This window comes from Fusarium odoratissimum, assembly GCF_000260195.1.
Source record: "Fusarium odoratissimum NRRL 54006 unplaced genomic scaffold supercont1.9, whole genome shotgun sequence".
NCBI classification, from domain to species: domain Eukaryota; kingdom Fungi; phylum Ascomycota; class Sordariomycetes; order Hypocreales; family Nectriaceae; genus Fusarium; species Fusarium odoratissimum.
This window is the reverse complement of record NW_022158695.1, coordinates 678256-691699: the sequence shown is the minus strand read 5'-3', so window position 1 is coordinate 691699 and position 13444 is coordinate 678256. Positions and strand designations below refer to the sequence as shown.

Here is a 13444-nt window from a genome sequence, read left to right as displayed (position 1 = left end):
AGGTAGCTCCTAGTCACATGCCTCCTCATCTCGGCCGTTTGATGCACACTCCCCCACCTTCATTTGGGCGAACCGAGAGGGGCTTGGATGGCGTCCAAGTACCAGTACATACAAGCAGTTCCTTTTCTTCCGTCGCTAGACGGTCAAAGTGGAGAAATTTGGATCTCCCCCCGCGAGGCTCGTCCCGAACCCTCTCGTCTCGTGGCCTCGGCCCACCGTTAGAGCTTCAGGACCCGCCTGTTTGCGGGAACTATTCGTTCGTGGTGGGGAAACTACAGTATGAAAAAGAACATGAATTACAATGGAATGGTTCGAGCCATTCTCGTGACAATTCAGAGGCCATTTACACTACTCGGTAGTTTCTCTATAAAGATCAACACCCCGAACCATCAAATATCACGCATAATACACCATGCATAATAATACTGGCCTCCACTACTCAAAACACCATACGCCAACCGGTCAAATAACCCATATTATCTTCACCTTTTAACAAACACTTCAACCAATCTACATGCTCTTCCCATAATACCAGCCCAAGGGTATAAACATCCGGATACATTACCTCCTTTCTCAAAGTCCAATAACAACAAGAATGGGGTATATGACATCGCTTGCGCCAGAAAACAAACCAAAAACCGCAAACCAACAACAACACGCTGAAAAGAAAAAGCAGACTGAAGAATACCGTGCCGACCTAGGTTTCTGCCTAGTCCTGTTTTGCACCAGACTGGAACTGGTCTGCTCAGATCTTAACCTGAAGAAAAGCAGATAACCATCTTTGACCACCAAATGGAATCCGAATAGATTTTAACACAAATGAAAAGGAAGGAGTCAAGGTAAGCAAAAGGATGGGCAGAACAGAAAGAAATATGGCGGTAGCTTCAAAGCATTGGCAGTCTCGTCACCAGGTAGAGTGTGCGACACTACTCGGAGTCAATAGACTCTGTCTACCGCCCGACACGCCTGGGGTATAGGTCACCGCCCTTGAGAGCTGGTTCGTTCCAATTCTTGAACCGTCATTGGAGTGTTCGCTTGTTACAAGCTGCATCATGTCTTCTGGTAGTTCTGCACCCTCGTCGTTCCACCAATAGTGCAGTACATCACTCTGCCAGCGATCAAGATCACGGATCTTGAGTCCCCGACTCTTGGTGAAGGTCGTATGGAGAAGCAGCGCATTCACTGACGATAGCCTAAGCTGGTGCAAAAGCCATCTATTAATAAAATCACCCTTGCCACCCTCACCATGGTCCAGCATGAGCCGATCGATGGAATACTCTTTGGACGCGAGCTGCATGCGGCTTGGTTTCACCGGGTCAGTCACCGGTAGGGCTGCTGCTGCCTTGAGTGCATCACGCGGTGTGAGGGGGAATTCGTCAGCCATAACGTGTTCAGGCTGGCTCAGAAGAACAGGGAATGTGGGATGTGCAAGATCTGTCCGGCTGCGCAGGATCACGGAGACGTCATCGAGTTCTATGTCCTCATATCCATTTTCAGGATTGAGAAGATAAGCAACGCGTGACGATAAATGCTTTTGCATAACTCCCTTTTCCTCACACAGCTTTCGGAGATCAGTTACTTGTCGCTGCAGGCTGGTGACGCTATTGCGCATTTCTTGCTCTTCCAGCGGGAACTCATCGAAGAATTCGATCTCAGCCTCGTTCAGCTCCATACCCGCGGCTGCCTTCATCTTTAATTCTCCCTCATGCTGCTCCTTGAGAAATAGTAGCTCGTCAAGCTCCTCCTTGGCGTTCTCAAGGTCACCGACTGCAGCCATGAGATCCAGATACTTAGGATGCAGATCCTCGGATGGGCCATCAGGAGATATGCCCATTAGATCATTGGGAATATTCTTGTCTTCCTCATGCTTTATGTCGTCTTCAGGAGGCTGTTCGAGAGGAACAGCTTGACCAACCGCGAGCAAACTAAAGAATCGAATCTCCAGCCTGTTGAGGATTTCCTCTTCTTCATCCAAGGTGATCTCAAGATCTTCGTAATCGTTTTCATAGGCTTGGTATTCAGTTCTCAGCCGCTGCAGCTCTGCCAGATGTCGTTCCAGAGTGGCAGGCCCTGTTACTATCTGCCCTTGTTGAGCAATCAGCATAGGTCGAACGACACCCATGAATGTATTGTCTGCATCGTCCCTCTGTCGCCGCAACTCTCTTAATCTTTTTCGCTTCTTGGCCATTTGACTCTTGATGTCGTTCAACTTGACCCGTTGATCTTTGAGTTTGACCCAGAGTAGCTCCAGCGTATCTTCAGGAGGGGCAGACTCTTTCGATCGATGACTTCTGCTACCCCTGGTGGTTTCCAAGACAGGATCGAGGCTGGTGCTCAAGTCCAGGCGATCTTTCGGGGCGCGATCCCGCTCGTATTCAGATATCCAGTTGGTTATACGAGTTGTCATAGAAGTCTTGCGATTTCCTCCTTGTGGATTCAAGTTGGATGCTGTAGGATATAGAGGGGGAAACTGGCGCGAGTTTCGGAGGACAAGAGAGTCCTCATCGGACAGAGAATCGGAGAAAGACACCTCATCATCAATTAACCGCGGGATTGTATGGTTTGAAGATTGAGATGTAGAAGTGGTATCCCGAAGTTCGGGCTGAGTTGATGCTTTTGGGGCCAGGCGGATTGCCAGATTACTCTTATTTCCCGACTGATGGGCGCTGTGTGGTGGTCCGAAGCTAACAAATCCTCTCGGTGGTCTCAAATTTGGTGTTTGAGTCTGAGTCGGTGCATCACTGGGAGAATTGGGTGCAGAACTGAAGGTCATCCGAGGTGGTGTCGCCAGCAATGTCTGCTGAGAGAGTCGTTGTGGAGGTGGAACCGTGTCAAGGCTATATGTGAATGGTGGACGTAGATTTGTATTGGCGATGAAATTGCCAGGTGGTGGTTGAGGTGGAGGTGGAGGCGGCGGTAGATAGAACGGAGGGCGACTTGACGTGTGCGGGGATGATGGCGATGGTACAGTTGGAGGTCGAAGATAGAATGGTGGTGGTGGTGGAGGCGGAGGCGGAGGATTGTCAAGGCCAGGTTTCCATGGTGGAGGAGGATGAGAAGGCGGAGGCGGGCCCGACATGTCTATTACGCTGGCCTGAGTAGACGGTGCTTGATTGTTGGAAAACACCGTCTCAACTTCAGACATAGGGAAGCTTGTCGAGACATGAATCGGGTTTGATGGCGGCAGAGCATCGTGGATCGGATAATTCCCCTCGCCCTCAAACTCGTGCCGGTAGCGGGAATTGCCATGAGTCCCAGGCACAGGAAGAGGCGAGGTCGAAGAATGAGGATATTGGTGATGTGAGTTTTGGTGGATTCGGGCGTAGCTCGAGTGGTTGTGGTTGTCGTACGCTACGGCCTCCATCGACGTACGTAAGATCAACAGAGCTAAGATAAAGAGACGAACTCATTAGAACTGGAGGCGGCCTGTCCATTTCTCTCTCTCAGATAAACGGATGCGACGATCAATGCTGAGTCGATCGTTGAGGCTCTTTGCAATGACGGTCGACGAAAGGGAGAGGAAAAGGGAGATGACAAGGAAATGAAAACAGCCAAAGCCAGCCAGGGATTTGCTTTTTCTTCATTTGGCGAGATAGCAGAAACTTGGGGCGGACGACATAGCTCTCTGGCGGCTGATTTGCACATTGGAATGAAATGGTGACACACAACAAGGTTCAGTTTCTAGGGGAAACATCCCGGCGTCCGGGGGACAGCGGCCACTAAAGGCTAGCGACAGTTAGCGCCTGAATGTGAGGAAATGCATGTGGGAGCTTCTGATTTATCCATTGGCGATTACGCGACAAAGCAAGTCCAGCACTTGTTATCTCATGATCTGGACTGACCAAATAAGAACGTGACAGCAGAGCGAGGGAGGGGGAGCTATGAGTCTACACAGATTGTGCAGGAAATGCTGGGCCAGTGATAGTGTCCGTGTCAGACAATACTGGGGGCTGTTAAGGAGTGGAGGTCCACTACACGACGGGCATGCAGCCTGGTTACCAAAATTACCCATAGTATCGCTTATAATGTCCCGTATAAACAAACGGTGGAGAGAAGAAGGAAAATATCCACGTCATTGGATCATAATAAAACGTTCAACGGACGGGAGCTTGTCAATTACAAGTTACGCCTCATCGTGAGCTTGCTTGACTGAGCTTGGTCACCAGACTTTTGAGGCCAGCTTAAATTCCACTAATGGTGGATGCTCAAACACACACTGTGCTCTTCCCATCCACTTATCCCATGCTAACTTAGCTTAGCAGATGCTACTAGAGCCTCGTCGTTGTAACTCTACCTCGACACCAACAACAATACCCTGCAGACATTCCCGATGGACGCCTTCCAAAATCGCTCACTCCCCTCCAATTCACCCACTTTGGTCCAATACGCTCTCGGCTCTTTGCATATTGCCCTTGTCCGTTCCGTCTTGGACTGTGTATTCGAATGAGAGGGGCGTGTCTTGCAGGTTATGTTCAGTGCCTATTCAACATGAAAAGCCCATATCATTCACTGCTCTCTGCTCTCTTGAGAGCCCACAACTCGGCGTCTCAGCTGCTGTTATCTTGGACGGAACTGCATCTCCTTCAGGCCTTCCCCTTATTTCCTCTTCAGTTGCTTGCTAAGGGTCTCGTCATGCGAGTTTGCAGCTCGACTCCTCCGAGAACCCCTCCATGAGTCCACCTCCTCCACTTGTTGCATCCATCCCCACTCGACTCGTTCTGTTACTCGCTGGCTGATGCGCGACATTAAAGAGATGCTGGACTGCATAGTCAGAAGCGACTGATAAGCTGCGGTTGCCGCTCAGTTGTCCACCCTCTGAGCCCTTCCGGTTTCTACCTCTTATTTCCCGTACCGATCTACTCTTCAAGGTCGACCGGAACTGGGAGATTTGTTGTGACTCAAAGCTCCAGCTCCAGCTCCAGCTTACTGACATCAGGCTGCACGCCATTCCTTCAGGCAGTCCTGCAACTCCTGCAGCCAAGCAGTTTTTCTGCCGTTCTCATTGCTAGTATTTGGTTGTCATCATCGCGTATCCTGCGGGCAGATGCTGGTCTTCCTGTTGTACTACCACCTCGACCAACCCGCCTTCAACAACTGCTCTGACTCCTAGTTCACCAGCAGCACCACCACAAGAGGCGCACGAGATACCCCTTCAGCATACTTTATGCAACTCTGAAGCACCAATCCTAGTTTTGGCGGCAGAATCTCACCTGCCTACCCCGACCTACATACGCCACAGGCATCAAATCCCTACAGGACACTGGTCAACCTCGCCCAGATACAGGAAGCCGGTATAACACTAAAGCAAAGACGAGACAGTCGTCTCAGCGGAATCTCTCGAGTACTTGCATCTACAACAATCAATCCAATTCTATCCCGATCTACGCCAACGCACCCCAAGGAACCCAACGAGAGCCCGGATCTTCGTCCTCGTGCAACCAAGCTGCAGCTCCCTTATCCAGTCTCCATCCCGAATCAAGAGCTGAGCCGCATTTTTTGGTTAGCCAGCTAACTTCTCGGTTTTACGGTTCCACTGTACTGTACTCTTGCTTATTTCTACAAAAGCCCCCAACCCACCATCTCCCCAGTTGTCGGTACCGCTTTACTTCAGTTCGTTACGTTCTGAACAACGAACAAGGCCTCAGGCTTTGGAGACGAAAGAACTCAAGGTTCTTTACACCAAACACTTCCTCGTTCCTAGTGGTGCAAAAGATTTATGCATTCTCTGCTCGTTTGACGTTTCGCATATTAATTACTGCGGCATCATATATCCACATCAGTTTTCACACTTGGTGGGTGTATCAACTACATACCTATCTTAACCTCTTCATCGTTGAACATATTTATTTCAAGATCTGCAATCGAGTCGTGGTATTTAGACGCGTTGCTTGCATGCGCAAAATGCTACTATGTATCAAACAAGCAGACCAGGATGGAGCGAGTGGTCTAGGTGGATATGGAATCCAGACTACCAGCAATATTATCGCCAGAGAGTAGACGCTGCCGGTGTGTATTTCTATCTAGTCTTCCCATTTCTCTTCCAGACTTACTAACCAAAGTCACATAGGCAACTCGGATATTCAATGGCAGAGCGAATATGAGTCTGCTCAGAATAGAGAAGTGCCCCGAACTCCTGTGCAAGTCCCTGCACAAGTTCAACAGATGGACCAGATGGACCAGGTGACCCAGCAGTTTGGTTCAGTCAACATACAGAGCCCTGAACAAGCGGCTGGAGACGAGCACGACAGTACGTTTTGACCTGTGTTGGTCCCCTGATTTTCCACCACAAGCCCCTTGGCTCCTTTCCACCTCGTCGGCTCTGAAATGTACTAACATATTGGATGGTCTAGATAATGAATATGTCACGGGCGGCTCATCGTCGAGAGTAAAATCCAAATCATCGAGGTCGCATAGCAGTTCATCAAAGTCGAAATCGAAACCGTCCAAGTCCTCTAGTGGGAAAGGCAAGGCAACCGCTCAGGAAGCCATTGACGAGGTTGATGAACACGGTTATGAAAACCGTCATAGTCAACGGAGACCATCTGCATCTGCAACCACTCAGCAAACAGAACAAACCTGTAAGTAAGCCAAGAGTTCACGGCATCCTGATGGGACAGATTGCTAAACTAGCCAGATTATGACCCGAATACTGGCCAGTATTATATATTACCACAAGCTACTCAAGGTACGTGAGATGCTCTATCTCAATCTGAGTATTAGTATTGACAAAGCTTCCTCAACCGCAGGAGATTCTGCATCCAACCAGCCTTATCCAAGCGGCTCAGCCGAGGGGGAAGACCCAGAGCTTCAGGCAGCCCTTGCTCAAAGTCGACAGTATTCGCGAGATCAATACCGAGGTGGCGAGTCGTCATCTGCTGCATACACCCCTTACGGTACGTGACTCCGAGGCTGAAATGTAATTTAATTCGAGGTTTCTAACACCCATAGCAGCTCAAGATGAGGAAGAGGATCCCGGGCCAGCTGTGGCCTCCACCAACCAAGAGCACATCGTAGGCACTGGTGGCGAAACAGAGACTCTAGATCCACGTATGATTATCTGGTCTATGTAAAGCAGGGTCAAACTAACTTGATGCTAGGGTATCGTGTTGCACAGTCTCATATGTTCCAACCCGGCGAGGTAAGCTGGCTCATCCCAGACTCTAAAATTATGCTAACCGCCCGACAGGTCTTCAAAGTCCTCTGGCCGGAGCCAGCAGGAGGAGGCAGTGTAGTTGAAGAAACGGTCTATCGCGACCGGTACGGCGGTCAAATATTTGTTCATTTTCGTCGGTTCATCGTAGTCGCAAACGATCGTGGCCACTGCACTTGCATGTAAGTGTCATATCCTATCAGCGCTTGAGCCCCCGAATCGTGCTAACATTCTAGACCTATCTCTACCTATGGTAAGAAAGGCTGTAAAAAGAGTGGCGTCAAGGCTGAACAACACGGAATCGTTGTTGAAAGTAGCAATCGAAACCCTACCGCCCTACCTGGCGAGCCAGAGCTTGGATATCCTCCTGTTCGTGTGCACATCCACGAGCCAGATGAGCGAATCGCAAAAGAGTCCCGAGTTAATTACTCAAAACTCACGACGGTGGAACATAACGTCAAGGTGCTCTTCATCGGTCGAGTGGTGACCTCAGATTGGGATATTGTCACTGAAGCGGTCAACACTAGCTGGGCAAAGAAGACGCATGTAAAGAAGAAGCATCGCAGACCATGATCCTGCGAAGAGCTCTAACATTCACGTTTTATGGTGCCTGTGTAAGCAGGTCCCTACATCGGGTGTCATCAATGACACCTGCATATATACGTTCCTCAGGAGCTGCCAGCTTTTCTGGCATGCACCTGCGAAACTTGTCTCGGCAACTTCGCAATCCCGAGACAGATACGGTATGGGTTATTCTCGACGTTCCAAGCATACTACCTGAATTATCGTGGTAGCCTCCTGGTTGGAAACCGAACACCCTCGCAAGTGGCGCGCAATTCACTAATGTGCGTTTACATAAGGTAGCCATTTCCTTCTTGTTCTTGGTTCGGACTTTTGCATCGTTTTTTCCTCAACGTCTCCAACAATTCGGAAAGTGTTTCTAAGTACTCTATTGTGTTGGGCAAGATCTTTTTATGCAACTTGACAGCAAGATTTGGTGGAACAGCACACAGCTCCTGACATGTTGATAAAGATATTCTTGAAATATGATGAGTTTGGATTTTTCTTTTTGTTTCATCGTTTCCTCACTCCTTCTCTTCTTCAGTTTTGAGATAGTCTTACAGAGGCTCTCCAATGGGTTTAATGAAAGATATGATTCATAAGGACTTCACTGGGTTTTATGATGAGTTGCAAATGCCTGGTTGGCATCACAATCATTTACGAGGCAGTGTCCCGTCTTTGGGAACGCTGAGGGGTGTCTCTTTGGTACGAGTCCAGTGTATATATCAGAATGAATACACGAAGTTATGCCTCCAAGAATGGCTTCCTTATTCTATAAATACGAATGAATGGCCTTGTTGTGAGGTTACCGAGATAGACCCACCCACCGGACGTCGTGCCTCGGCATCTTTTTCCCCGCAACCGGAGGCTTAATTAATGAACCCCGGACGTACCCCAGGGCAGACAAAACTCCGAGGCTCGACGCTCGTCACGAAGATCAAGGGGGGATGTTGCTTATCAATTCTCTTTCCTATAAAAGATCTCTTCATCCTTCGATATTCGAGTCAAACAGTTCTGCTTTGATCTCATTGTAAAAGTTATAGGATTATACCATCACACCACACGACCCCTTATACGTCATCCCTTCTACCCTTGTACTATCCACTTCCCTTTTCACAACCACAAATACAAACACAATGGCTGAAGCTCAGTTGGAAGATTTCCCTTCGCTTTTCTCCCTGAAGGGCAAGGTCGCCGTTATCACCGGCGGCTCTCGCGGTCTTGGTCTACACGCAGCTTCAGCGTAAGTCATTTATTGCGATTTATCTACAAACGCGACTGACATTGTCTCAGATTCCTCCAAGCAGGCGCATCAAAGGTCTTCATCTCATCTCGTAAGGCCGCTGCCTGTGAAGAAGCATGCAAAGCTCTCAATGCTCTCCCCAACCTTGCTCCCGGTGCTGTTGCCATCTCAGTTCCCGCGGACTCATCCAAGTTCGAGGGTGTAGAGAGTCTTCTCGCGCAGGTCAAGAAGCACACCGACCGCGTCGATATTCTCCTCGCCAATGCTGGAGCTACATGGGGCGAGCAATTTGACACGCATCCTGACTCTGCCTTTGCCAAGGTCATGGACCTCAACGTCAAGGCTGTTTTCAACACAATCCGTCTCTTTACGCCACTCCTCGAGAAGAGCGCTTCTCTTCAGGATCCTAGCCGTGTGATTATCACTGCCAGTGTTGCAGGACTTGGTGTCGGCACAATTGGAAAGCAGGGCACATATGGTTACTCCGCTAGCAAGGCTGCTGTGCTACATCTGGGACGCAACATTGCCATGGAGCTGGGACCTAGGCACATCACCGTCAACTCCATCTGCCCTGGCTTCTTCCCTAGCAAGATGTCCAATGGTCTGCTGGAGATGTCTGGTGGTGCTGAGGAGATCGCAAACAGCAACCCCATGCGCCGACTGGGCAAGCCTGAGGATATTGCTGGTGTGGTTGTTTACCTAGCTAGTCGGGCAGGATCTCATGTTAATGGTGAGACAATTGCTATTGATGGTGGTGCCCTGTGGCAGCGAGGCGAGCTCATGGTTGACTCCAAGTCGAAGCTGTAGGGGCGATGGATACGAAATGTATGATAAAGAACAACCCTTCATTTATGGGGATATAAATAGAAGGCAAATACCTCTTGATGACTATTTATATATTTTATCTGCGTCAGCCTTGATGATATTGGCGACCATCATGAACTCCCCTACTCCAATGGCTTTCGAGCCATCCAAGTACTTGCTCTATACGTTGACTGCAAAAGACTATCAGGATCATGAATATACGGCGCATGGACACCAGTCTTGTGCCACTCAACAACAAATCCCATCTTCTCCAACAGTGCAATGACTTCGTCGTCGGCCAGCTCAAAACTTCCTGGATCAGCGATGCCTGATGAACTCTTTGGGTCATGCTCTGCTTCACCATCCTGTCCATGAGTACCAGGCGCGTTGTTCTCAAAATGCCACAATAACGGCCCCACGTTGATGAGAACACCTCCAGGCCGAAGACAGTGCCGTATGACCTCCAGGTACCGAATCAGATTGGGTGCTGTGTCGAGGAAGAAGACACTTGCCACAGCATCGTATTGTGCTTCATGATCTTCATTAGAATAGAGGCAGAGAAAGTCGGCGGCGCACATGGACATTTCTCCAGCATTAGGTGTGGCAGCTAGAACGGAGGCTGGATGGATGTCCGGAACGCGATAGCTTCTGAGGTGGTTCGCTCGGGTGAGGTGATTGGAGAAACTATGGACCCAGGGGTACACAGTATGCTGTTCAGCCGCAGGACAATAGTTTAGAATGTATGATGAGGCGAGGAGTTGGTGATAGGAAATCTCGTTGCCTTCAGCAGTATATCCATTCGCAACCAGATCAAATACCAATCTTCCTAGGCCTGCACCTGGCACCAATACGTTTAGAGGAGCTCTATCCGGATATCTCTCCTTTTCTGCCGCAAGAGCTTTCATGACGGGACCATAGCTAGCTTCTCTCTCCGCAGCTCCCGCCTCGGTCCAATCTCTGTAGAACTGACGAATAGTACTCCTCGCTTTGTCAACATCGGAGTGCTTGGCGACTCCGGCCCATTCTTGAGGCATCTTGGGTTCAGGGTCTTCGGGATCTGTCGTCATCATTCGAAATGACTGTAGGCCAACACGAGCAATGGTACGAGCCAGCTCAGCATTCTCATCAATTGCATCATCAGTCTTCTCCAGAGTGTCTAGGAAGTTGAACGGAGGTGCAGCCAAGAGTTTCCATTGTTCTTGAGGAAGAGCATAGAAGGCTTGACGACGAAGGTGTGTGACGTTGAAGTGAGATACTTTTGCGTATTGGCTATTGAGCGTTCAGTATGAGAAACAGTACCCTTGAATCAGATTGTATATAGGGTTGAGCAGATGCTGGAGGTCTCATATGGTGTGCCAACAGACCTAGAGGAGAAATGATCCGACTCGAGTGAGCTTTCTTGGGATAACTCACAAGAATGAATCCAGGGCGCTGAATATAACTCGAACCTCTTCAGGATCTTCAGCATTGTCCTCTACTCCAGCCCATGCACTGTCATCTGGGACAATTTCGATGTGGTGGCCATCTTCAGATCCGGCCATACTTTATGGCTTAGAAATGGATTTTGGTATGCTGCGTTTAAGTAAGGGTCATGGAGGGGTAGAGAGGAATGTTGAGAATATAGCAGAAGGGCCAAATTTTTTTGTTATCCCATAAACCCTGCTCTTAGAAGTTATTTAGTGGACTCAGGAAATAGTGAGAGTGAAAATTGATGAAAAGATTAGAATGGACTCATGCCGCTCACTTTCTACAAGTTGACAATGATTTATGCGGGCCTCCGAATGAGTTTGCGTGGGGTTGAGGAGATCATGTGATTGCGGATTTGAGCAAATCGACAACTTGAATAAAGCATCATCAAAAGGAAGGAGCATCGTAGCTTGCCATTTGCCGTCTGGTCATTGTTTTATTATCAGTAAGTACAATCTAGGTATTGTTGTTTTGGCTGCAAATTTCATAACCTCTTCAGTTACGTCAGACGCTCAGACGAAACATCTATGTACACTTCACAACGCAACACAACACAACACGCACCCCAGCTCTAAGAACTACCAAAGTCTCTCACTCGCCGTCTTGAGATCAAGAGATTTCTGCTACACCAAGGGAATAACTTGATACTTCCTCATAAGACACATCATGGCTACAGACGTAATCGAGCTCTCTGTACCCCTCCCCCGCTCTCTAGACACCCGCATCTACCTCCGCCTTTCCACCAAAGCAAAGTCCATTGTGCTATTCCTCACAACAGCGACACAAGACGAGCTCGCCACTCCTGTCTCTATGGGCTCTTTTGTCTACGCTCTGCCCAACGTGAGTACGGCCCGTTTCGGTTCCGGTAATACTTTGCTGACTTTCATAGCGGCTTGACCAGGCACAGCCATTATCTACCACGCTCTATTCTTCAGAGGCATCAGTGGAGTTTACAACACGCTTGGCGAAGCTTTTGGCTCGGAAATCACAGCTCCCGGTGTACGTCACTAACTCGATTAGTTTTGCTAATGCGGGCATGGGAGGCACGGTGGAAGAGGAGATGGAGGCCTTCAAGACCATTGTTCAGGTTGTGTCAGAGAGGCTACAGCTATCGGGCCCCAAGTCAACGGCGGCCTGATAGGATAAGGATACCTGCAACCAGGTAAGGGAATACGAAGTTTTAACACTTTACAAATGGCAATCTTGGAAGAAGAGCTACGGACTTGCATCACCCACCACCTTAGCCTCCGTCAATACCTGATGTCTATCCTAGGAACTCTCACCGACAGAACCAGAACCACTCAGAACTATTGTGCACAGCTTCATTCATGTCACCGAGTAACATAGCTGTCAAGAGAGTCCTGGGAGAATCACGGCATGGACCACAAACAATCCCGGATGAATCCGCAGTGGTACACAGAGGCAGACGGCTTGAGGCAAATGCTTGTCACCAGGCGGGATTGCGCGTGTAACAACATAAGACCCAATCCTTCTGTTCTTGTGCTGAGGAGGCTTGTTATCGTTGTGCCTTTTTCAATAGATATTACACTGAAGAGAAACAATAAATGGTCTGTGAATACACAAGTTATGTATCTCGCCTCCACGGCCACAGCTTCCATTACTTCAGGATCTTGTATCCCCAATTGCTTGGATAAGGCGGCCAGACCTCGCCATGTTTCTTGGGCATAAGCCAGCTGCAGACCGCTTTATTGCGATAGCGACTGGCCAGGAAATAGTGTCGCACAAGTAATACACGATGTTCAGGCTGGTGCAACACCAAGCTGCGCGGCACTTACGACGAGACTGAGCCCGCAGTGACGCTTTGGTGAAACTAGACTATCAGATGAAGGGTGATACTCTCGATAGTTTATCGGTCCATACGGGAGAGTACGCAAGAAACCAGCTAAACATGGATGTTGGTCTGCATCTTTGAGTTTCTAGAGTTGCAAATATGGCCTGAGTTTGAACACAGTATTACGGGTAGCTCAAGGCCGTTAGATGCAGTCTCAGGCAGGGCCGCGGCCCGTTGCAGGCGTTAATATGAATGGATGATTCAGAGCCATATCGATTTTGCTGAAATGGTTGGATAAGAATTCAAACAAGCGGCTATTTCGTCTCGTCGACTCTTCTAACCAGCCACGAGACGAGACGAACGAACGATATATAAGATGACAACATTTGTTGCTCTAAAATAAAATGGAACCCAACAGTTTATTCTA

General features: G+C 48.9%; 5 protein-coding genes across 9 annotated transcripts; 3 read left to right on the top strand and 2 right to left on the bottom strand.

Moving 5' to 3' along the window:
* Positions 1-205: 205 nt before the first annotated feature.
* FOIG_06619 (uncharacterized protein) lies at positions 206-3925 on the bottom strand. The gene has a single exon (XM_031205744.1). The coding sequence runs from the start codon at positions 3362-3364 to the stop codon at positions 905-907; it is 2460 nt and encodes an 819-aa protein (XP_031064468.1). The 5' UTR covers positions 3365-3925; the 3' UTR covers positions 206-904.
* A 387-nt stretch (positions 3926-4312) lies between these two features.
* FOIG_06618 (uncharacterized protein) lies at positions 4313-8524 on the top strand. 3 transcript variants are annotated; one of them, XM_031205741.1, is made up of 9 exons: positions 4313-6006; positions 6068-6247; positions 6351-6578; positions 6635-6685; positions 6747-6893; positions 6952-7047; positions 7098-7138; positions 7187-7332; positions 7387-8524. In XM_031205741.1, the coding sequence occupies exons 1-9, from the start codon at positions 5910-5912 to the stop codon at positions 7721-7723; spliced, it is 1323 nt and encodes a 440-aa protein (XP_031064465.1). In that variant the 5' UTR covers positions 4313-5909; the 3' UTR covers positions 7724-8524. The 3 variants fall into 3 exon arrangements, with proteins under 3 accessions (XP_031064465.1, XP_031064467.1, XP_031064466.1); XM_031205743.1 differs by lacking the exon at positions 7387-8524 and having other exon boundaries at positions 4455-6006; positions 7187-7379; XM_031205742.1 differs by lacking the exon at positions 4313-6006 and having other exon boundaries at positions 6034-6247; positions 7387-8479.
* Positions 8525-8555: 31 nt separating this feature from the next.
* On the top strand, positions 8556-11097 carry FOIG_06617 (gluconate 5-dehydrogenase). The gene is made up of 2 exons (XM_031205740.1): positions 8556-8954; positions 9005-11097. The coding sequence occupies exons 1-2, from the start codon at positions 8848-8850 to the stop codon at positions 9759-9761; spliced, it is 864 nt and encodes a 287-aa protein (XP_031064464.1). The 5' UTR covers positions 8556-8847; the 3' UTR covers positions 9762-11097.
* Positions 9709-11502, bottom strand: FOIG_06616 (uncharacterized protein). 2 transcript variants are annotated; one of them, XM_031205738.1, is made up of 2 exons: positions 11172-11502; positions 9709-11027 (listed from the first exon to the last, which is right to left on the bottom strand). In XM_031205738.1, the coding sequence occupies exons 1-2, from the start codon at positions 11297-11299 to the stop codon at positions 9902-9904; spliced, it is 1254 nt and encodes a 417-aa protein (XP_031064462.1). In that variant the 5' UTR covers positions 11300-11502; the 3' UTR covers positions 9709-9901. The 2 variants fall into 2 exon arrangements, with proteins under 2 accessions (XP_031064462.1, XP_031064463.1); XM_031205739.1 differs by having other exon boundaries at positions 9723-11027; positions 11123-11502.
* Positions 11503-11542: 40 nt separating this feature from the next.
* On the top strand, positions 11543-13285 carry FOIG_06615 (uncharacterized protein). 2 transcript variants are annotated; one of them, XM_031205736.1, is made up of 3 exons: positions 11543-11670; positions 11725-12065; positions 12115-13285. In XM_031205736.1, the coding sequence occupies exons 2-3, from the start codon at positions 11892-11894 to the stop codon at positions 12361-12363; spliced, it is 423 nt and encodes a 140-aa protein (XP_031064460.1). In that variant the 5' UTR covers positions 11543-11670; positions 11725-11891; the 3' UTR covers positions 12364-13285. The 2 variants fall into 2 exon arrangements, with proteins under 2 accessions (XP_031064460.1, XP_031064461.1); XM_031205737.1 differs by lacking the exon at positions 11543-11670 and having other exon boundaries at positions 11702-12065; positions 12115-13264.
* The last annotated feature ends 159 nt before the right edge of the window (positions 13286-13444 follow it).

Excerpts from the sequence above, each read along its gene's own strand:
- FOIG_06619 (XM_031205744.1), bottom strand. The coding sequence starts at position 3,364 with ATGGAGGCCGTAGCGTACGACAACCACAACCACTCGAGCTACGCCCGA.
- FOIG_06618 (XM_031205741.1), top strand. The coding sequence starts at position 5,910 with ATGTATCAAACAAGCAGACCAGGATGGAGCGAGTGGTCTAGGTGGATA. Across the intron at positions 6,579-6,634 it reads TCAGCAAACAGAACAAACCT|ATTATGACCCGAATACTGGC; the intron begins GTAAGTAAGCCA and ends TAAACTAGCCAG. Across the intron at positions 7,048-7,097 it reads AACAGAGACTCTAGATCCAC|GGTATCGTGTTGCACAGTCT; the intron begins GTATGATTATCT and ends ACTTGATGCTAG.
- FOIG_06617 (XM_031205740.1), top strand. The coding sequence starts at position 8,848 with ATGGCTGAAGCTCAGTTGGAAGATTTCCCTTCGCTTTTCTCCCTGAAG. Across the intron at positions 8,955-9,004 it reads GGTCTACACGCAGCTTCAGC|ATTCCTCCAAGCAGGCGCAT; the intron begins GTAAGTCATTTA and ends ACATTGTCTCAG.
- FOIG_06616 (XM_031205738.1), bottom strand. The coding sequence starts at position 11,299 with ATGGCCGGATCTGAAGATGGCCACCACATCGAAATTGTCCCAGATGAC. Across the intron at positions 11,028-11,171 it reads AGCGCCCTGGATTCATTCTT|CCAATACGCAAAAGTATCTC; the intron begins GTGAGTTATCCC and ends AACGCTCAATAG.
- FOIG_06615 (XM_031205736.1), top strand. The coding sequence starts at position 11,892 with ATGGCTACAGACGTAATCGAGCTCTCTGTACCCCTCCCCCGCTCTCTA. Across the intron at positions 12,066-12,114 it reads TTGTCTACGCTCTGCCCAAC|CGGCTTGACCAGGCACAGCC; the intron begins GTGAGTACGGCC and ends TGACTTTCATAG.